General features: G+C 36.7%; 1 protein-coding gene across 6 annotated transcripts; it reads right to left on the minus strand.

Moving 5' to 3' along the window:
* Nucleotides 1–5,722: 5,722 nt before the first annotated feature.
* Tac1 (tachykinin precursor 1) lies at nt 5,723–14,086 on the minus strand. Of its 6 annotated transcripts, none has more exons than XM_004862726.4 (7): nt 13,491–13,666; nt 12,996–13,127; nt 11,905–12,001; nt 11,392–11,436; nt 10,882–10,905; nt 9,415–9,468; nt 5,723–6,312 (listed from the first exon to the last, which is right to left on the minus strand). In XM_004862726.4, exons 2-7 carry the CDS (start codon nt 13,116–13,118, stop codon nt 6,263–6,265), a joined length of 393 nt encoding a protein of 130 aa, XP_004862783.1. In that variant the 5' UTR covers nt 13,119–13,127; nt 13,491–13,666; the 3' UTR covers nt 5,723–6,262. The 6 variants fall into 6 exon arrangements, with proteins under 6 accessions (XP_004862783.1, XP_021098523.1, XP_004862784.1 ...); XM_021242864.2 differs by having other exon boundaries at nt 12,996–13,227; nt 13,491–13,641; XM_004862727.4 differs by lacking the exon at nt 11,392–11,436 and having other exon boundaries at nt 13,491–14,086.
* Nucleotides 14,087–19,718: the final 5,632 nt, after the last annotated feature.

The following is a 19,718-nucleotide window of genomic DNA, read 5'->3' on the forward strand; positions in this document are numbered from 1 at the left end:
TTCTTGGCTCCTTTGTCAAAGATGAAGTGGCTGAGGGTGTCTGGAATTGTTTCTGTATTTTCTAATCAGTTCCACTGGTCCTCATGTCTGTGTTTTTTTGCCAGTACCATGCTGTTTTTATCACAGTAGCTTTGTAGTATTATTTCAATTTGGGGGTTGTAATACTCCCTGCCCTGTCTCTGTTACCTAGAATTGCTTTTGCTATTCTAGGTCTCTTATTCCAAATGAATTTTTAGGTTGTTTTCTCCAGGTCCATGAAGTACACTGCTTGGATTTCAATTGGGTTTGCATTGAATCTATATAGCAGTTTTGGAAGTATGACCATTTTCACTATGCTAATTCTTCCCACCCAGGAGCAAGGGATGTCTTTCCATTTTTTAATATCATCTTCAATCCCTGTTTTCAGTATGCTATATTTTTCAGAGAAGAGGTCTTTTATTTCCTTTGTTAGGTTGATTCCTAGGTATTTCAGGTTTTTTTTTTTGTATTAAATTCTTTTATTGGTACATTGTAGGTATACAACACAATTACATTTCTCATTGGGAATTGTACCTTTATATAATGCATCTTGGTTCTTATTTTTTCCCCATTCCTAGCCCTCCCTTCATGCCCTGCACCCTTCACTATTTAAAAAGACTTTATTTCCATTTTTTCCATTTCTCATGCAAATCATGTCATCACTTGTCATGTGGCTTCTGAGAAAATTCCACTATACATTCATGAGAGTGAAAAATCAAATAACTTCTCAGTATTATTATAAAAGTAATCTTTATGTTATGACTCTCCTGATAGTGTCTTTGTACTCTAAAGGATTGAGGACTACAGCTTGAGAAAAACTGGCCCAGAGGAAGCTTCTTGTCTTCCACTGAAACCTTACCAGATATTCTTTGTCTTAAATGAATACTTATTTAATTTATGTAGTACTGCATTTTTCATTTTCATATAGATTTCATCCTTCATATCTTGCATACATCTTTGATGAAAGTTAGATAAAAGTATGAAAGTTCACTTTTTTTTAGAGGTTCTGGGGATTAGAGACATATTTATAAGATTTCCTTCTGGAAAATTTGTAAATATCCTTATTTGCAAAATCAACTGTACAGGTAATGTTTCAAGCATATTGGTACTGTATGTCTTTTAATATTTTTGAATTTTATTTTAACATGTACTCATTGTACATATCAGTCCCCTCTCAGCTTCATTAAATTATAACTGACAAAATTGTATGCATTTATGGTTTACAAGGTGACGTTTCTATACATGTGTAAGTTTGTAACATGATTAAATCAAGCTAGTTAACATATCCATCATTTCATGAACTTCTATTTTTGGGGGAGGAGGGGGTACCAGGGATCAAACTCGGGTCCTTGCGCTTGCGCAGCAGGTGGCGAAACCACTGAGCTAAATCCCTGGCCTATGAACTTCTGTTTTTATGATTAGAACACTTGAGATCTGTTCCCTAGCAATTTTCAAATATGTAATACATTATCAATGACTTTTGTCATTATTCTGCACAATAGAGATCTATAAATTATTCATCCTAACTGGCATTATACACTTTGACAAATATACCTACATTCCTTTCCTCTTTTTTCAGTCCCTGGTAACCACTATTCTATTCTTTGCTTTTATAAGTTCAACATTTTTAAATTCTACAGGCAAATAATATCATCAAGTATTTGTCTTATGTATGCCTGGTTAATTTCACTTAGCATAGTATCTGCCAGGTTCATCTATGTAGTTGCAAATTACAAGATATCCTACACTTTAAAAGCTAAATTAGCATCTACAACAAACCCCTCAACACATTTTCTTGAATCATTTATCAGTCAATGGAAACATAGTTATTCCGTGTCTTGGCTATTGTGAATAATACTGGTATGAACGCAGGAGTTCAGATATTTCTTTGAGGTATTTTCAGATATTTCAGTTTCTTTGTATAGATACCCAGAAGTATGATTAATGGATTGTATGGTAATTATACTTTAAATTTTCTGAGGAATATCCATACTGTTTTTATAATGGATATATTAATTTACCTACTCACCAAAAGAACACAAGTTTCCTTTCTCCACATCCTTACCAACATTTGTTATCATTTGTCATTTTAGTAATAGCCATTTTAATGGAAAAGTTATATAGATTGTTGTAGTTTTGATTTGTATTTCCCTGAATATTCCTGATATGGAACATTTTCACATGCCTATAGCCATATATATGTTTTCTTTAGAAAAAATGTCTATTCAGGTCCCTTGCCCAATTTTTAATCAGCTAAGTTTTGTTTTCCTGCTGTTTTGAGTTCCTTATGCAGTTTGGACATTAACTTCTTATCAATGAATGGTTTACAAATATTTTCTCTCATTCTGTAGGCTTACTTGTGTCTTTGTTCATTGTTTCCTTTGCTGCGCAGAAACTTTTCAGTTTGATGCAATCTCATTTGTCTATTGTTGTTTTTGTTGCCTGTGCTTTTGGGTTCATAGCCAAGAGTCATCTCCCTAACCAATGCCAAGAAATTTTCCCCCATATTTTCTTTTAGTAGTTTTGCAGTTTCAAGCCTTACATATAAATCTTTAGTGCATTTTGAGTTGGTATTTTTTACATGGTAAGAGATAATGTTCCAAGTTTATTCTTCTTCATTTGGACATTCAGTTTTGTTGCCATGATTTATTGAACAGACTGTTTTCCCCTATAGTATGTTCGTGGCACTTTTGTTGAAGACCAATTAAATGTAAATATGGATTTATCTGTGGGCTCTCTGTTCTCTTCTATTGTCCTGTGTGTCTGTTTTTATGCCAAAATCAGGCAGTTTGGATCATTGTGGCTTTGCAGTGCATTTTGAAGTCAAGTATTGTGATGCTTCCAGTTTTGCTTTTTGCTCAATCTTGTCTTGGCTACATGGGGTCTTTTGTAATTCCTTATAAATTTTAGGGTATAGAAAAATCTGTGAAAGATGTCATTGGAATTTTAATAGATATTGAATTCAATATGTAGATTGCTTTGAGTAATATAGACATTTTCATGATGTAAACTCTTCTAATCCATGGATCCAAGATGATCCCATTTATCTGTATCTTTTTCAATTTATTTTATCAATGTTTTATAGTTTCCAGTGTATAAATATCTCATTTCCTAGGTTACAATTATTCACAAGTATTTTATTCATTTTAATACTATCATAAATGCATGGCTTTTTGGATTTTTTTCTTTTTTTTTTTTGATAGCCCATTGGTGTACAGAAAATGCCACTAATCATATATGTTGATTATATATTCTGTAACGTTAGTGAAATCACTAGTTTCAACAGTATTTTGGTGGAATCTTTATGATTTTCCTTAAATAAGGTAATATCATCTACAAAGACAGTTTTATTTTCTCCTTTGAAATTTGGGTGTATTGTTTTTCTTTACTAGTTACTTTATCTAGGACTAGATAAGTAGTATAGTGAATACAAGTGGTGAAAGTGGTCATCTCTGTCTTATTCCTTATCTTAGAAAATCTGATAGTATTTCACTGTTGAATATGTTAACAGTTGGACTTTATTATGGTGGAGTACATTTCTTATATAATTTCTTGGGAATTTTTTATCCTGAAAAAATGTGGAATTTTGTCAAATGTTTTTTCTGTCTTGATGACAGAAAAATAAATGATCACATACATTTTAAACTTCCTTACAGTAATATGATATGTAAGAGATGTATTACATTTATTTATTTATGCGTGGTGAACATCATGTATTTCAGGGATAAATCTTCTTTACTCATAAGCTGTGGAATTCAGTTTGCTGATATCTTTTGTCTTTTTGCATGTATAGTCATTCTTAATTACATATATCTGTTGTAATACTCTGTATGTCTACTTTGTGATTATTCTTAATTATATTAATTCTTCTTACCCTTGCTTACTTTTTGACTAAAGTGAAAAAAACTGTGATGTCTCACAAAATTATGAAAGATATGGTTTTTAGATACTTTTAAATATTTCTGCTGGCCATTATATATTTGAACATATTTCATGTTCATAAATGTTTACCATTGTTATGTTTTCTTAGTAGATTATTTCTTTTATGATAAACATCCTTTATGATAACCTGGAATTTTTACCTTAAATTCTATTTTGTCTGAGTGCAATGTTGTTATTGAATCATGTAATCATTTGGGAAGTATTCTTTTTTTACATCACTATATTGTCAACAATTCTTTATTCTTTTTTTTCAGGTTTGTCTTGGTAAATAATGAATAGCTAGGTTTTATTTTTAACCAATCTGATATCTCTGTCTTTTAAACAACCTGATAAAATTACATGTTTATTATAAATATGAATAGGTTTCTGTTAGTATTTTTGTTTTTATTTACCAAGAAATTTTAAGCTTTCTTGCTCTCTGAAGGTTAGATTTTATTTTGTAACATGTTCCCTTTCTGCCTTGATATTTTCATCTATTCTTTTGGTTTTACCCTGTTTAAACACAGAAACTCAGTTAAATGTAGCATTTGAAAATACTGCTGTGTATCTAACAATAGACATATATGTTGCTCCAAGTTATTAAACACACCATATTACTTTAAATGACTGCATCATATTATTGTATCAATGTTTGTTTACTCAGTTTCATAGTTAGATATTAATTTGTTCTGCTGTTTCCTCAATAATTCTTTTCCAATCTTGACTCTCTCATATTAAAATGTCTGGCTCATAAATTCCCTTAAGCTTAAAGTTCTCATCTGTAAAGTGGAAATAGAAATAATATTGTCATTTGAATGACTATTGAAAATTGAATGACTAAATATATATAATTTTAGATATGAATAATAATTATTTAATAGAATGTTAAATGTTGCTGTTTCAGGGATGGGGCTATATGACTTGGACGTTCTCCATTTTACTTACCATTATATACTTTGAAATTTTTAAACATACTGTATAAAGAAAATTAATTGGAGGGTTTCTAAAGCAAACTACTCAATTAAAGATATAAAAGCTAAAATATGCTTTGTCTCCTCTGTCCTTCAAGTGGTTCCATTGATGAGTAACAGTCACCAGTATAGGCCGAATTTGTGGAGCTTTATATCACTGAGCTGTGCTGTCCTGTATTGTTTTACACTTGTCAATATTTCACACTCTGTGCCACTGGCAAATGATTTCACAGATACTTATTAGTTCTTCCCCTGAAATAAATACATGAGAGCCTCCCTCTCATTGCTTTGTATTTATTCCCAAGGCTTTTATTAGAAGGAGAGTTATGGGCATTATCAATTTACTCCTTGAACAACTGTCTCTACCATTCTCTGATGACCTTGTAAGAGTCTAATTTGATATCCTCATTCTGGGGAGACTCAACCATTGTGCATTATACTGTGCTCATGCACTGGGCTTTAAATAGGGCTGAGTTAGCAGTGTGCTACCATTTTACTCAAGAAAATAAGTAGTGAAATTCATCTTTAAAGTAGATTATAATTCTAGCTATAACACGGAATCATGGGCATGATTAACCAGAATTTAGTCTTTACTCCTTGGATTCTGAAATGCAACTGTTTTCTCCATAAATCATCTCATGTCAAATGACTTTGCAAAAACATGTGTGAGCACATCGTGTGTGTGTGTGTGTGTGTAAGAGAGAGACAGTGAGAGAGAGAAACAGCGCATTTCAAGCAAAACACCTTTGAACACACTTCATAAAAGATTGCTGATTTGACATAAATATTAATGAAGGAATATGACACAATCCTTAAGATATTTTTTCTTTTATTTAAAATGGTAGCTATCACATCACACCATACAATGAATCAAGACTTTTGAATCACATTAAAACTTTTTTAAACATCTTCATATAGGCACAAAACATGGAACATGCTGCAGAGACACAAATACAGCTTGATACCAAGGTCTCAGTGCATTTTTACCATGAAACCCAACAAGAAACACAATTTTGCACAGGAGTTTCCTTCCCTTCTGTAGTGGCAGTCATGACTGCTTCAAATCAATGATTTCTTCCTTTGGAGACCATATCACAGGTTTTATAATTTCACTGAACACTGTGCTTTCTTGAGAAATTATTACTGATTTCTACTTCTGGGGAGTCATTAGAATTATAGCACATGTTTACAACACATATTAGCACAATATGAAAAATAAACACTTTCTCTGAGTTTTCAACTCATAACAATAATTGTTTTTAAATAAATAATTATTCCTTATAGTGCATGTTTTATTTTACCTTTAATAGCCCACTGACACAAATGAAGCTGAATAAATAACGTTATGTAGTTTATTTACGTCTTCTTTCATAATTCTGCATTGCGTTCCTTTCATAAGCCACTGAAAACAGAAAGGAGGTAGAGTGTGTTTTAAGAAGGTTCACTGAGAGAGTTAAATAAATGAAGTTCAATGCATGCAGTAATTTGTTATAAAGTCATAATGACTTTTTCCTTCCATTGAAAGCTCTGAGAATTTTATTTGTACATCTTAAAATCCTTCCTCACTCTACTCTGATTCTTAACCACAGAACTCTTGGTTTCTTCAGTCATCTATTGCATATTTGGTGCCCTGAAAGCAATATATTATATTCCTTGACATATGGCAATGTTGCTTTCACAAGCTTTCTTAAGCACTGTCAGACACTAGTGAATTATAGAAAGAACCATTCCTAAAGTAACCAGGAATGTTGGTAGGATGAAAGTGAAAAGTGATACTTTTAGCCTAGGACAGATGTAAATAAACTACAGGACATGAGGTGAATATAGCCCACAAATAGTTCATGTAAATATAGTTTTATTGGAACACAAACACATTCACTTTGTGTTTGGGATTTACACTGCTAGATTTGAATAGTTGCTACAGAGATCATATGTTTACAAAGTCTAAAATATTTTCGATCTAGTTTTTCTTCAGAAAAACTTTACTGATACCTGTTCTAGAGGCACTGAATGGCATGAAAATATCTTCCCCCCTGTGGGTACCTCCTGATGCAAGACTGGAGACTAAATCAGTCTTGTTTTCTGTAGAAAAATCAACTGAACCCTCTAAAGGCAGTACAGTTCAGTTTATCTCTCAACACTCTAGTGGCCTATGAAAGATGAATTACTGCTTGCAAGGGCACTTAACGTATAGCTAGTAGGTAATTTAAGTATTTTGACTCTCTGGACCAAAAAGATTCCAAAATTATGTTATGTTACATTATATTATATATAATTTCAAAGGGATTTGTAACCACAAAAGATCTAGGACTAGACTACTATAATCACACAACTAACGATAGTCTTTATCATCTTAGGCAGCATTTCATTCCCTTAAATTTATATTACTGTAAAATTGCTTTGCTTTCTAAAATTCAGTTTGCCCCACAGAAAATACTGAACTTAAGTAGTGCTACTCTAAATGCTTCCTTGATTAGATTAGAAAGGTTTGTTGAGAGAGAAGGTGGGTAAAGCCATCAGTTAGCACTTCCCTCACCTAGCAGGGATCTCTAACATCCATCTATCCTTAAATGAGATGAGCACTAAACAAAGTTTTACATCAGTTGTGCATACTATTCTGAGGTGGACCAGACTGAGCTCCCTCCCAAGCAGACAGTTCTGAAGGAAGGAAAAGTTCATTTCTCACTCTGCTGTGTTTTTATTAGAGGAGTGATGAGTAACTCAAGTTTTAGATAACAAGACTTTGTTCCTCAGAGGAGTGAGATGAATGCTAATTAAACAAACTACAGACAGATTAGCCATTTAGCAGGACATAATATCTCTTTCAAGGAACACAAAGTTTCTTATCTCGTCCTCAAACCTTCTGAAAACATATGTCAGTTTCTGTGTCTGAGTTGGTGAGGGTTTCTCTGGGAGAAGCCCTACATTATCAGCTTGTCAAAGTGGTCTGTGACTATGAAATAGTCAGAATCTCGACTGAACATATGAAATGGTCTCTGACTATGGTTTATATATTTTTTTTTGTGCTTTCTTAACTAAAATGGGAGAACAAAGACGTAATTATGGTGATTCTATTTATTATTATCTATAATTACATTATTATCTTAAGTATGTTTAATCTATTCTAAACTGCATTATATTTATATTTGTGAAGCATATTCTGAAAGCTGTATTAATTCTGGAATCGAAGAAATGATAGCTAATACAGTTATTATGAAAATCCTAGTTATGAGCAGACTAGTATGTATGGATACAGATAAATGCCACTGTTGTTTAAATTTCCCATATCCAAAATCTGGAATACAATATATATTAATAAAAAGATCACAAGGTTTTCATTAGGTAAACTGATAACTTCTTTTAAACTTAAATTTGAATAGACCCCAAATTACTGGTGATAAATATGAGGTCGTCTCTAAATCTGGAAAGCAAAAATCCAATAAAAATACTAGGATTTTTTTTTTTTTTTGCACGAATCCAGATAACTAAGAGTTAAGCCTGCATATCTTACAGATTTCCCAGAAAGTGGAAATATTCTCAATGGATATGGCAACTACTAATTACTAATTAGATGATTAGTATTTTAACCTATTTTCATGGAAGGTAAAATAAAGAGAATTTGAATAGCTTTTCCCTAGACAAGGGGCTACCAGGCTTGGCTGTGCTTAACAAAAACTCAGTTTTCAGGAAAATGATTATAGGAGTTATTTAACTCTGAAAACACTGTAATCAGTGAGTTATGAAATAAGAGTTTTGAGACATTTGTATGGGACATTTACATAGAAGATGCAAACTAAAGGAAGGAATTTTGTAGGTTTTATATTCAGTGAAAGAGTTGTTTGAATTTGAAATGAGTTATGAGAATTGTAGCATCCCTTCTCTCTAAGGATTTTAGAGCCTGAACTGATTTATAACACTCCAGGATGATTCAATTGTGCTCCCTTTTGAAAGCACTGGAATGAAGCATATCATCCATCTTTTCCAACATCCATCAGGACATTTAGATTTTGAGCTTCTATAACTTTGTAAAGAGCAAGTGATTTGTATAAAATTTTTGTTTTGTTTATTTTTGTGTCAGAAGATTGCCAGATGTAACATCTTATACACCTTTCAAATTACTTTGGTCATAAATGAAAATCTCTCATCTCTCCCTGTACCATCCCCCTCCCCACCTCTGCTGGTTCAGTAAGGTTGAATATGGCTTGCTGAACAGATCTATGGGAAAGAATATATTGTATTAAGCTGCCCCAAGGTTCAGAGTGGGCAGTGGTTAACTGAGCAGACACTGGTAAAGCCGATGGTCTGAGGAAAATAGACTGATGTTCTAGTGATGTTAGCTTAATCAGCTATAAATCCATTCTTGACTACAAGCTACAATTCAATTTTTTGTCATAAATTTTCATTTAAAGTCTATAATAGACAGTTTAACACTTTGAAAATTATGCCTTATAAAATAATAGAAGTAGATTTGAGATACTATTTTCAGTCATGGTTTTATACATACCAGAATTTAAAGCTCTTTTGCCCATTAGTCCAACAAAGGAATCTGTTTTATGCCCTGCAAAATACATTTAGGGGTATTTTAATATGTATAATATCTTTGAGGAAATAAGTAGTTATAACTTGTATAAAATAACAAGATTCTGAGTATATGCTTATATAATAAATATATATATCTATTTCTAGTTTTGGTGAGCCTGAAGAAATGAAGATTCCTTATAAGTCTTATAAATTATGCTAAACCAATAAAATTAAAGCACTTTTCTTAATCTACATTTAAATGTTAATAAGTACCTTTTATCTATATTATACTTTGTTATATAAAGTTTTAAATATTGTTGCTATTTGAGTTAACTTTGATTTTGAGGAAATCAATTTCACATTTTTGTGTGAGAGAAGTATCCAAGCTTATTTCTTCATGTTATTAAATATATTGTATTCTCTAGCAAGTGAATCAGTTAAGTCAGAGCCTTATCTTGGATGACTGTAATCTCCTAAAAGATCATTGTTTCATTGAATTTTAAAAATACTCCTTTTGGGGAAGTACATGAGGTTTGACATTAATAGGGTAAATTTATTTTTATTACATAGAGTTTTGTAATTCCCTTGAAAGTGAAATCCTTAGAAGTAAATGTGACTGATTTATTTTCAAAGATGAAGCCCTGGGAAAAGGTTACTATTTTAATACTGGTGGGGTAATTTCTTTTGTTTTTAACTGTATTCATTGAGAAGAGGGCTGCCACTTTATTGGGGACTACTCGGTCACCCACTGAGTCAAACCCGCGATTGCACAAAAGGTGGACAACATGATCAGATGGACTCCAGACTTGCTGTCAACTCTGATTGCATTATTCTGGGATGTGATCTAATGACCCTCTTAGTGCCACAATTCTGCCATCTTCCCTATCCTGAGATAGTTCACTCATCTTTGATGAATTTAGGTTCCCATTTGATTTGGGGATAAAGTAAATTGCATCTCCATTCATCTTTACCTTTAGTGTGGATTCCCTACACAGATACCACATTCCACTTAACTGACTTATGGATGACCACTCAAAATGATTGTTGTTATGGGATTCAGCTCACTAAGATGAGTCAGAAGTTTACTTGTTTAGTTTTGTGCAGTTTAGTTTTGTGCAGTGTAAGTGGACATAGAGGAGGAGGATAGAGATGAATGTAGGTGATAGATTTCTGATCATAGCATTGGAAATTTAAAACTAACAATTTAAGGTAGGAAAAGACTTTTTCTTTTTTAGCATAATGTATCTTTTTGGCAATTACAGAGTTTATTCATAAATTACAGTTAATTCATAATAAGTATTTAAGCACATTCTGGATGTGAGTTTCCTACCTTATGTTATCTTAATTATAAATATTAGGTTCAAAATTATGACTGAAATTAAGGTGATATGTAAAGTAGAATTTAATATAATTAACATTAGCATAAATGTCAAAATAATTTTGAACTTACTTTTGTGAGAGATCTGGCCATGTCCTGGAATAGAGAAAGATAAAATTAAAAAACACATATAAATTTGTTTTAAAGACAGTTACATTCTATCTTTTAGAGAGAATTATACAATAAATTGATTTTTAAAATATGTAATATTTTCTGTTTTGGTATTATCCTGAGGAATATAGCAGAACCATAAATGCTAACAAAATTATTGATGAAAGTAAATATTTTAGTAGACAAAAGAAGTATTAAGTGCCTTCTATGGGCCACAGATTCAAAGCCAGAACTATGGGAGTCGTGCAGCCTGTATTAAAATAAGGCTATGCTGTACTATCACATATTTTCAAGGCTGGCTGCTCATTTCTGAGAGAGAGAGGGAGAGGAGAGGAGAGGAGAGAGAGAGAAACAAATCTATGTCTTAAACAGGCATTAGTAAAATCTTGTTTTTCAGCCCATAAATGAGTTTCTTCACTTTCCTACATGTGCCTTCACAATGGTAAAATAAAGATTTATAGGAATGTTTACCATAAAGAGCCTTTAACAGGGCCACTTGTTTTTCAATTGAGGAATCTGACAAGAGACAATTGACGTTAACTATTCACACTTTTCACTGATGGTGCAATGAACTCAAGGAAACTGAATATTTCTATTAGGTGACAAGGGACAGCCAAACCTAATCCACCCTGAGAATATTGGAAGGTCAGCTTTCACCTGCTCAAGGACCATCCAGAGTACTACCCCTAGGAGGCCTATGCCTTCCCCTTCTTTGAGTTTTGGATTTGTAGTCAAGGCAGTGCCTCACTAAGGCGGGTTCCTGTTTCGGGTAACTTTCTTACTGTGAAGCATGCAGCAGGGGTCTGGCCCTCCAGGGGGTGAGGGGGTGGTGAGTTATGCTTTAGCGAGGCTCAAGCTGGAGTCTGAGTCTGGGAGTTATAACTGTAAATCCAGGATGGAAATGTCTACCCCAAGGGGGAAGAAACACTTGAGAAACAAGCTAGTGCCTGTCCCCAGAGACCAAAGGACGGTTGCTCATCTCACCAGCTTCCCGTTTGCCCATTAGTCCAAAGAACTGCTGAGGCTTGGGTCTCCGGGCAATTCTCTGCAGAAGATGCTCAAAGGGCTCCGGCAGCTCCTCCTGGGGAACAAGAAGCAAAGACAAGGCAGAGTGAGCACCCAGGAAGAGCTATTCCCACCCTGCAGCGAGGAGCCCGGGTGCTCAGCGTGGAGGTCAGCTTCGACTGGAGGGGAGGCTAGGAATCCAAGGACTCCCGGTGCCCGAGCAGGGTTCAGCCCGGCGTTCTCTCCACCCCTAAGCGCCCCGGGCCGCCTTCTCTTCTCCGCCCTGACTAATTAGCAGAAGCTGGGTATCTTCCAGCCTTGAGCGCTTTCAGCCCTACCTCCCCCCCCACCCCCCCATCGGGGAGACCCTTCCTTATCTACAGCGCCTCCCCGTGACTTTGATTGTTGTCTGGTGCGGACTTTGGAGTCCCTTCACTGCCCTAAGAGCACAAAGAGGTGTGTGTGGGAGCGGGAGGAGTTGGGGTGAAGAAGGTGGCTACACTTCACAGGCGGGCTGAACCGCGTGACGTTCAAATTTTCTAGGGGCGCACTGTTTCGCACCAATACCCGAGACCGTCTAAAAGGAAACTTAGCTACCTCCTGGGCCCTCGAAACAAGTGTGCAGGCAGGAAGCTAGCTTTCCACTAACCTCCACCTCGTGAGGCCCCCAGCTGCTCACCCTGGCGCCCGCTTCTCCCAGTGACTGACGAGCCCTCTTCTGTCCCTGCCCTGCTTTTTCAAAAGCGCGCGGACCGGGTGGCTGGACGGAGGCCCCCAAATCCCTATTAGTAGGGAAGGTTTTCAGCCTTCCGAGGAGGACCGAGACGTTCCTTCAGGAATGCCCAGAACGACTGGGCAACGCAGTCTTAAGGGGGAAACTCAGACTGTGGGTGCAGGATCCCCCGGGCGGACCCGGGTGACGACCCTCGTGACCTCCCCACCGCGCGCCTCCACTGTCTCTGGTCGCAGCCGCGGTGCCCTCAAAGCTCCTTGGGGTGCGATCTCGGGGGAAAGTAACAGTTCCAAAGGCCAGGGAGAAAGGCGCAGGCCATCCCAGGACCAAGTTTCACCTTGATCTGGTCACTGTCGGACCAGTCGGACCAGTAATTTAGATCATCGTTGGCACCAATTTCTTCTGCAAACAGTTGTGTGGAGACCAGAAAAAAGACTGCCAAGACCACGAGGATTTTCATGTTGGATTTCTGAGAAGAGCAGAGGAGAAGACACCGAGGAGAGAGATATATTTCCAAGAGAATAATTTTCGGCCCCACAACGGAACTCAGGTTAGGGCTAAAATCTCACCTGTAAGGTTTAGGAAAGAGAATCACGCCCCAAACATTCTTAAATCTCCTCTCCAGTCTCAGCTCCCCGGGGCCCCAGCCCACTAACCCACACCCTCAAGCCTGTAGACTCTGCAGGTGGAAGACAAAGAGGGGCGTTGGCCTTGGACTAGCTGATCGGTAGCTGATCGGTCTCCCCCGTCCCTCTCCGCCACGGCGCCCCGACCGCCCTCCCGACAGATGCGCGTCTGGAGCGCGGGGAGCAGCGGCCGGGCGCGTACTTACTGCGGCGCTCGGCCTGGGTCTCCGCTGCAATGCGTGCACCCCCGGGCTCCGCACTCTCCTTGGCAGCGGCGGTGGAGGAGGAGGTCCGAGAGCGCTCTTTAGCCTGCTCCCTGCTTCGCGGTATTTATCCCAGGAGTGACGAGCTTCGAGGCCCACGTGACAGTCTCCCCACGCGACTTTCTGCTCAATATTTAATTACCCGCCTCCTCTCCTTTCGCTTGCGTGATTGAGAGTTTCCGAGACGGTAACCCGTCGGTGCCCATAACATCTGGACCCAATTGGCTTCTAAATGACGCAGCCTTAGGAAAATCGAAGTCTCCACATCCAATCCAGAGCGGCCTGTCTTCCTCTGACGCCCCCTCCCCTCTCTTCAGAAAAGGGTTCTTTGACACCTGAGATTACTCATCAAAACGGAGCAAAGTGACTCATTCCTCGGACTTTGACAACTTTTCTGTTTCTTGAGACGTCAGGATAAGTTGCACTTCTGAGGACAGCCAGATAACTTCAGGCATTAAGACGGCGTCCTAGGAAATGGGGCCAAGAAAGGAGAGCACGGAGAAGGGCCTTTCCCTTCTTTTTCCATCTTCAGAGTGTCTGAAGTGGGACTGAAGTACAGCATATTTCAGTGACTGGAGCATCCCTCTCCTAAATCACCAGCATACCGGCATTTCTTCAGGATTACAAAAGGATTTTCAGTCTCATAGTCTTTCAGAGAATGGAAACATTATTTTACACTTGGGAGAAAGGGGAATTGAGTGTGGCATTGCATGCAGATCTTGGTCTTCTGCCAGGGCCATTCTGGGATATTTTTTCTTCCCCAAAGTCCTCGTTCTTGCCACATCCTTGCGCAGGGATTAGAGGAGGAGTATTTTTGCTTCTTTCCTATCTGTTCTGCTAACTATCCCAGAACCAGCAAGGTAGTTATCGCAGGATACTTAGCGTTGTCACTAACGGACCCTACAGACCATAGATCTCTCCTGTTCGGAGCAGTGAGCTGGGGAGGATGCTGGCAGGGTGTCATTAGCAGAACAGAATTATTAGACAAATAACGTGTGTTTATAACGCAATAATATCTTTCATCTCTAAATGAACTACATGATATGGCATCTTGGGTGGAGCAGTTTTTTGTATTATATTTTTCAATTATAAATTTTTAGTATAGTATGCAAAGGAAATACATTTTTTACATCTTAGTTAGACCTTTAACATTTCCCTCTCTAATATTTGTTCTTTCTCAGAATATTGTCAAGCAAATTCCAGATATTTCATCATTGCAAGTAAGTGTAGCTATTACAGACTTTCTATCTAAAAGGGAAGGATTTTTTTTTTGGCATGGGAATGTTTTTAAATTTTATTAGTGCATGTTTGCAGTACATAGTGATTACATTCACTGGGGAATTGGTACATGTACATAACACATCTCAATTCTTTTTCCTCTCCACTCCTTTTTTCTCTTAATTTTTTTTGCCAGCATCAAATTCATTTATTTATTTTCTAAGTCCTTATCAAGTCAATTATTAGAAATACAGATTAACAGCCAGACTAATGGGCCAAAAATATATAAAACACATAAGAAAGTTATACAAAAGATACACTTTTAGAGATATTGTTTGTGCTGGATTACAATAACTTTCTCTCTTGCTACTTTTCCTATTCTGTCTTTTATTTTATACTTTATTTATATTTTGTTTTTCTCATATAAGAGAAATCACACAATACTTAAGCTGATGGATCTGATTTATCTCACTTAACATTATGGTCCAAGTTACATCCATTTTCCTACAAATGACACAGGTTTATCCTTCTTTATGGCAGAGTAGTACACCATTATGTCTAAATACCACATTTTCTTTATCCATTCATCTATTGATGGACATAGAGACTGCTTCCAAGATTTAGCTACTATGAATTGCACTATTATAGACATGGGTATGCATACATCACTGTGCTATGATGTCTTTAAGTATTCTGGGAAGATACCTAGAAGGGGAATAGTTGGGTCAAATGGAATTTTTATTTTTAGTTTTTTGAAGAACCTCCATTCTGATTTCCATAATGGTTGTACCAGTTTACACTCCCATCACCAGTGAAGAAGGGTTCCTTTTCTCTTCATCCTCTCCAGAATTAGTTATTGGTTATTTTCTTGAAGATAGCCATTCTTTGTGGAGTGAGATGGATTCTCAGTATTTTAATTTGCATTTCTCGAATGGCCAGGAATGTTGAACATTTTTTCATGTACTTACTGACCATTTGTACTTCTTCATCTGAGAAATGTCCATTCATTTCAGATGCTCATTTTTTGACTGAGTCTTTAAATTTGGGGGTGGGCCTAATTTTTTGAGTTCTGTATATATTCTAGATATACTTTGTCTAAGGAGTAGTTGGCAATTTTTTTTCCTCCGTACTATAGGTTGTCTCTTTACTCTTGGTGGTTTCCTTTGGTGTGCATCAAGTCTTGAATTTGATGTGATCCCCTTTATTGATTCTTGGTGTAGTTCTTTTGCAACTGGGCTTCTGTTCAGAAAGTCTCTGTCTTTGTCTTCAAGAGTTTTACCCATTTGTCTTCCTGCAGATGAAATGTTTCGGTTTTAATATTTATCTCTTTGATCCATTTTGATTTTAGTTTTGTGCATGATGAGAGTTATGGATCTAGGTTCAATCTTGACATGTGGATAGCCAATTTTCCCAGCACCATTTGTTAAAGAGGCTGTCTTTTCTTCAGCAAAAGTGTGTGGCCCTCTGATCAAAGGTAAGGTAGTTGAGTGTGCCTGGAGTTGTTTCTGCATCCTCTCTTCTGCTTCCATTGATCTGCAAGTGTGTGTTTTTTGCCAATACCATGCCGTTTTTTCTTAAATCACTGTAGCATTGTAGTATATGTAACTTGGAGATCAGGATCATGATCTCCCTACCTGGCCCTTGTTGCCTAGAATTGCTTTTTCTATTCTAAGTCTCTTCTGATTCCGTATGAGTTTTAAGATTATTCTCTGTAATTCCATGAGGAATGCTATTGGTATTTTGATTGGGTTTGTATTAGATCTGTATAAGAGTGGTGGCAGTATGGTCATTTTGATTATATTGGTTCTGCCTAGGCAGGAATAGAGGACAGCTCTCCATTTTCTGATGGCCTTTTCAATTTCTAAAAGGTAAGTATTTTAAAATAAAAATAAAACCACTTCATAATTCCACCTAAAACATCACAAAATATACCTTATAACATTATTTAGTCAACATTTAAAAATTTTCCAAGTGTCATAGTCCTTCCTCTGTAATGCTTAAAATCAAAATTGTAAACTCCATGCAGATCTCGCCTTATTCAAAAGTATAACAGGGCTGGGAATTTAGCTCAGTGGTTCTGCTGCCTGCCTCACAAGTGCAAGAACCCAAATTCGGTTCCCAGTGACAAAAAAAAAAAAAGTATAACGAAATATCATAAGATGGGAAAAAAATTTTCACCTGCTCTTCCTCAGACAAAGGTCTACTATCTCGAATCTATAAAGAACTGTAAAAGATCAGACTTCCCAAATTTAAAGACCCAATCCAAAAATGGGCATCTGAAATGAATAGACATTTCTCAGACAAAAAAGTAGAAACAGCAAATAAATACATAAAAAAATGTTCAACATCACTGGTCATTAGAGATGCAAATGAAAACAATGCTGAGATTCCACCTCACTCCAGAAAGAATGGCTGCTATCACGAAATCAACCAATAACAAATGCTGGTGGGGCTGTGGGGAAAGAGGAACCCTGCTCCACTGCTGGTGGGAGTGCAGACTGGTGCAAGCGCTGTGGAAATCAGTATGGAGATACCTCAAAGAACTAGGACTGGAAGTCCCATTTGACCCCACTATTCCCCTGCTGGGTACCTTCCCCCCAAAATTAAAAGAATCATACCACAGTGATATATGTGCACCCATGTTCATAGCAGCCCAGTTTGTGATAGCTAAAACTTGGAAACAGCCCAAATGCCCATCAACTGGACACTGGATAAAGAATATGTGTGTGTGTTTTTTTTTTTATAAAATGGAGTACTACTCAGCCATAAAAAGTGAGAAATTAGAGACATTTATAGCTAAATGGATGCACATTGAGGCGATACTCTTAAGTGAAATAAATAGGACACACATGTATAAATACCGAATAGTTTCTCTGGTGTGAGAAACTGAAAGTGTAAATAAGTACTAAAACATATAATGGGTAATGTGAAATAGGAAGAAAAGGGGCAAAGGGGAAGGAAGTGGGAGGGGTAGGGGAAAGGAAAGAAGGGAATGGAATTAATATGAGAAAATGGAAAAATAGGAACAAAATCTTTGTAAATAGGGAGGGATGAAGGTGTTGAAGGGAGGGCTGGGCAAGGGTGAAAAATAAGAACCAAGAGAGATTATGTAAAGGTGCAAATTTCCAATGATGAATGTCATTATATTGTATACCTAAAATGTACCAATGATTAGAATGAATAATTGATAATGCAATATAGGAAGAAAAGGTCCAAAGGGGTAGGGGTAGTTGGAGGGACAGGGGAAAGGAAAGAAGGGAAAGGAAAAATGATGAGAAATGCAAAAAATGGAAATAAAGTCTTTGCAAATAGGGAAGGGTGGAGGGTATGAAGGGAGGGCTAGGAATGGGGAAAAAATAAGAACCAAGATACATTATGTAAAGGTACAATTCCCAATGAGAAATGTAAATGTGTTGCCTACCTAAAGTGTACCAATAAAAGAATTTAAGTAAAAAACAACAACAACAACAACAACAACAACAAAACAAAATACCATGAGATGGATTTTGGATGTCTGATGAACAAAATTTTTTTCCTCACAGTTCTGAGGCTGAAAATATGAGATCAATATGTCAGGGGCACCTCGGTTTTGGTGAGGGCCCTCTTCCAGATTATAGATTAGTGCTATCTTTTTCTTTGTTGATTTTCATGTGGCAGAAAGAGAGCAAAACAGCTCTCTTGGATCCATTTTTTTTTTTTTGCTTAAATCCTTTTATTGGTACATTTTAGGTATACAATACGTTTACATTTATCATTGGGTGCTTGTAGCTGTACATGATGTATCTTGGTTCTCATTTTTTCCCCATTACCTGTTCACTCTTCACCCCCTCCACCCTTCTCTATTTACATAGACTTTGTTTCCATTTTTTCTTTTTCTCATAATTTTTCCTTTCCCTTCTTTCTTTTCCCCTTCCCCTCCCACTTCCCCTACCCCTTTGGGCTTTTTCTTCCTATTTCAAATTATCAATTATTCATTTTAATCTTTATTTACATTTTCAGTTTCTCACACTAGAGAAACTATTCGGTATTTACACATGTGTGTTCTATGTATTTCACTTAAAGAGTATGGCCTCAATATGCATCCATTTAGCTATAAATGTCTCTAGTTTCTTGTTCTTTATGGCTGAGTAGTACTCCATTTTATAAAAAAATCTTTATCCAGTTTCCAGTTGATGGGCACTTGGGCTGTTTCCAAGATCTAGCTATTGTGAACAGTGCTGCTATGAACATGGGTGCACATATATCACTGTGGTATGATTCTTTTAATTCTTTTGGGAAGATACCCAGCAGGGGAATACCTGGGTCAAATGGGAACTCTAGCCCTAGTTCTTTGAGGTGTCTCCATACTGATTTCCACAGTGGTTGCACCAATCTGCACTCCCACCAGCAGTGGAGCAGGGTTCCTTTTTCCCTACAGCCCCACCAGCATTTGTTATTGGTTGCTTTCTTGATAGCAGCCATTCTTTCGGGAGTGAGGTGGAATCTCAGTGGTGTTTTCATCTACATCTCTTGAATGACCAGTGATGTTAAACATTTTTTCATATGCTTATTTGCTGCTTTTGCTTCTTTGTCTGAGAAATGTCTGTTCATTTCAGATGCCCATTTTTGAATTGGGTCTTTGAATTTGGGGGGTCTGATTTTTTTCAATTCTTTATATATTCTATATAGTAGTTCTTTGTCTAAGGTACAGCTCTTAAGAATTTTTTCCCCACGTTGTAGTTTGTCTCTTAGCTCTGTTGGTGGTTTCTCTTGCAGTGCAGAAGCTTTTTAATAAGATGAAATCCCAGTTGTTGATTCTTTCTGCTAGTCCCCTTGCTACTAAGGTTTTGTTCATAAAGTCTTTTGCTATGCCAATATCTTCAAGAGTTGTACCTAACTTACCTTCCAGCAAGTTTAGTGTTTCTGTTTTAATATTTAGATCTTTAATCCACTTTGATCTTAGTTTAGTGTATG

Source organism: Heterocephalus glaber, unplaced genomic scaffold (genome assembly GCF_053883595.1).
Source record: "Heterocephalus glaber isolate CG9 unplaced genomic scaffold, H.glaber_assembly_v1.0 deba00000546, whole genome shotgun sequence".
Taxonomy (NCBI): domain Eukaryota; kingdom Metazoa; phylum Chordata; class Mammalia; order Rodentia; family Bathyergidae; genus Heterocephalus; species Heterocephalus glaber.

What these genes read in the sequence shown, in the direction of transcription:
- Tac1 (XM_004862726.4), bottom strand. Translation starts at nt 13,118, where the DNA reads ATGAAAATCCTCGTGGTCTTGGCAGTCTTTTTTCTGGTCTCCACACAA. An exon ending in CCGACAGTGACCAGATCAAG is followed by an intron (nt 12,002 to 12,995) that starts GTGAAACTTGGT and finishes CTTGTTCCCCAG; the next exon opens with GAGGAGCTGCCGGAGCCCTT. An exon ending in AATGGGCAAACGGGAAGCTG is followed by an intron (nt 11,437 to 11,904) that starts GTGAGATGAGCA and finishes GTCTCTTGTCAG; the next exon opens with ATTCCTCAATTGAAAAACAA.